Here is a 1,351-nt window from a genome sequence, read left to right as displayed (position 1 = left end):
CATTCGTTTTATCACTTTGTCATTAACATTTAAATTTGTGACAGTAAGACTTTTTGCCATGCATTATATGTACTTTAGAAAACTGTTTCTTAAAATCCAGAAATCACAAACTTCAGGCATATGGAGAACTGAACTCGAAACCGTTTGAGATAATACATGCCTTCAAATATTGCGATGTTTGCTTATTTTCGGGAATTATTTTGATATTTGCAAAATAAAGATTTATTAATCATTTGGAGTATTATCTCGGTGGCTGCTGGGCAAAATCGACGAGAATCCGGCGTTCTGCAACTCCGTGTTGTGGACAGACGAAGCACTCTTCACCAGGGAGGGGTGCTTCAATGCCCACAATTCGCATGTGTGGAGCGAGCGGAATCCGTCTGCGATTCGACCACGGGCGTCCCAATACCGCTGGTCGATCAATGTATGGGCCGGCATTTGCGGCGACTTCATTGTTGGGCCGTACATCCTACCCAATAGATTGGACGGCCCAGCATACAAGGTGTTTCTATAGCATATTCTTCCGGGCCTCCTGGAAGAAATTCCATTGGAGAACCGGAGGAACATGTTTTACCAACACGATGGAGCACCCGCCCATTACGCCGCAAGTGTAAAGGCCTATTTAAATACAGCCTTTCAAGACAGGTGGATCGACCGCGATGGTGCTGTCCCGTGGCCCTCGCGGTCACCGGATTTAAACCCCTTGGATTTCTTCCTTTTGGGGTACCTGAAGGTACAGTTACTGCTACTACTCAATTATTTCTAGTAAAACTGTTAATTTATTTTACGTTTTATACATATTTCGTATTTCAGAATGAAGTGTACCGGCAGCCGGTTTCCACGCCCGAGGAAGTCGTTGCACGAATCCACGCCGCGCTGGTGAAGCTGCAACCCAGCATCCTCCGGAACGTCCAGGGCGCTGTTATTCGAAGGGCGACGACGTGTCTAAGAGAAAACGGCGGTCACGTCGAGCCCTTTCTCCAATGATACAAATCGGCCCCTTTCGGGGCCACCAAATTTTAAAACGTAGGTGAATCAGGTTCACAAATCGGCCCCTTTCGGGGCCACCAAATATTGGGTGCAAAGGACTCGGATTTAAAGGACTCGGTGCAAAGTGATAGTGACCGTGGAAACCCCTGTGTAAAGTGCAGTGAGTTCAGTGACCGGCCGTCCCATCAGCTGAGCCGCGTAGCAGGTACCAGGCCAGGATCGGTGCGATGACCCACTCGCCGCAGCCCTTCTTCACGAAAACAGGTCAACTTACAAGTCAATGGGTGAGTCTAATTTTAATTCTGCCTTCACATGTTAACCCTTAGAAGCCTGATTTTCCAAATTAAATTTTAAAAAATAT

General features: G+C 46.9%; 1 protein-coding gene across 1 annotated transcript; it reads left to right on the top strand.

Annotated features, from left to right (window-relative positions):
* The first annotated feature begins 565 nt into the window (after positions 1-565).
* Positions 566-987, top strand: LOC128882302 (uncharacterized). Its single transcript, XM_054133883.1, has 2 exons — positions 566-733; positions 814-987. Exons 1-2 carry the CDS (start codon positions 566-568, stop codon positions 985-987), a joined length of 342 nt encoding a protein of 113 aa, XP_053989858.1.
* The last annotated feature ends 364 nt before the right edge of the window (positions 988-1,351 follow it).

Source organism: Hylaeus volcanicus, unplaced genomic scaffold (assembly GCF_026283585.1).
Source record: "Hylaeus volcanicus isolate JK05 unplaced genomic scaffold, UHH_iyHylVolc1.0_haploid 9888, whole genome shotgun sequence".
Taxonomy (NCBI): Eukaryota; Metazoa; Arthropoda; class Insecta; order Hymenoptera; family Colletidae; genus Hylaeus; species Hylaeus volcanicus.
The sequence above is the reverse complement of the archived record's forward strand: the minus strand, read 5'-3'. Positions and strand labels throughout refer to the sequence as shown.

Coding starts and splice junctions, on each gene's coding strand:
- LOC128882302 (XM_054133883.1), top strand. CDS start 566: ATGTTTTACCAACACGATGGAGCACCCGCCCATTACGCCGCAAGTGTA. Junction 734..813: donor TCCTTTTGGGGTACCTGAAG/GTACAGTTACTG, acceptor TTCGTATTTCAG/AATGAAGTGTACCGGCAGCC.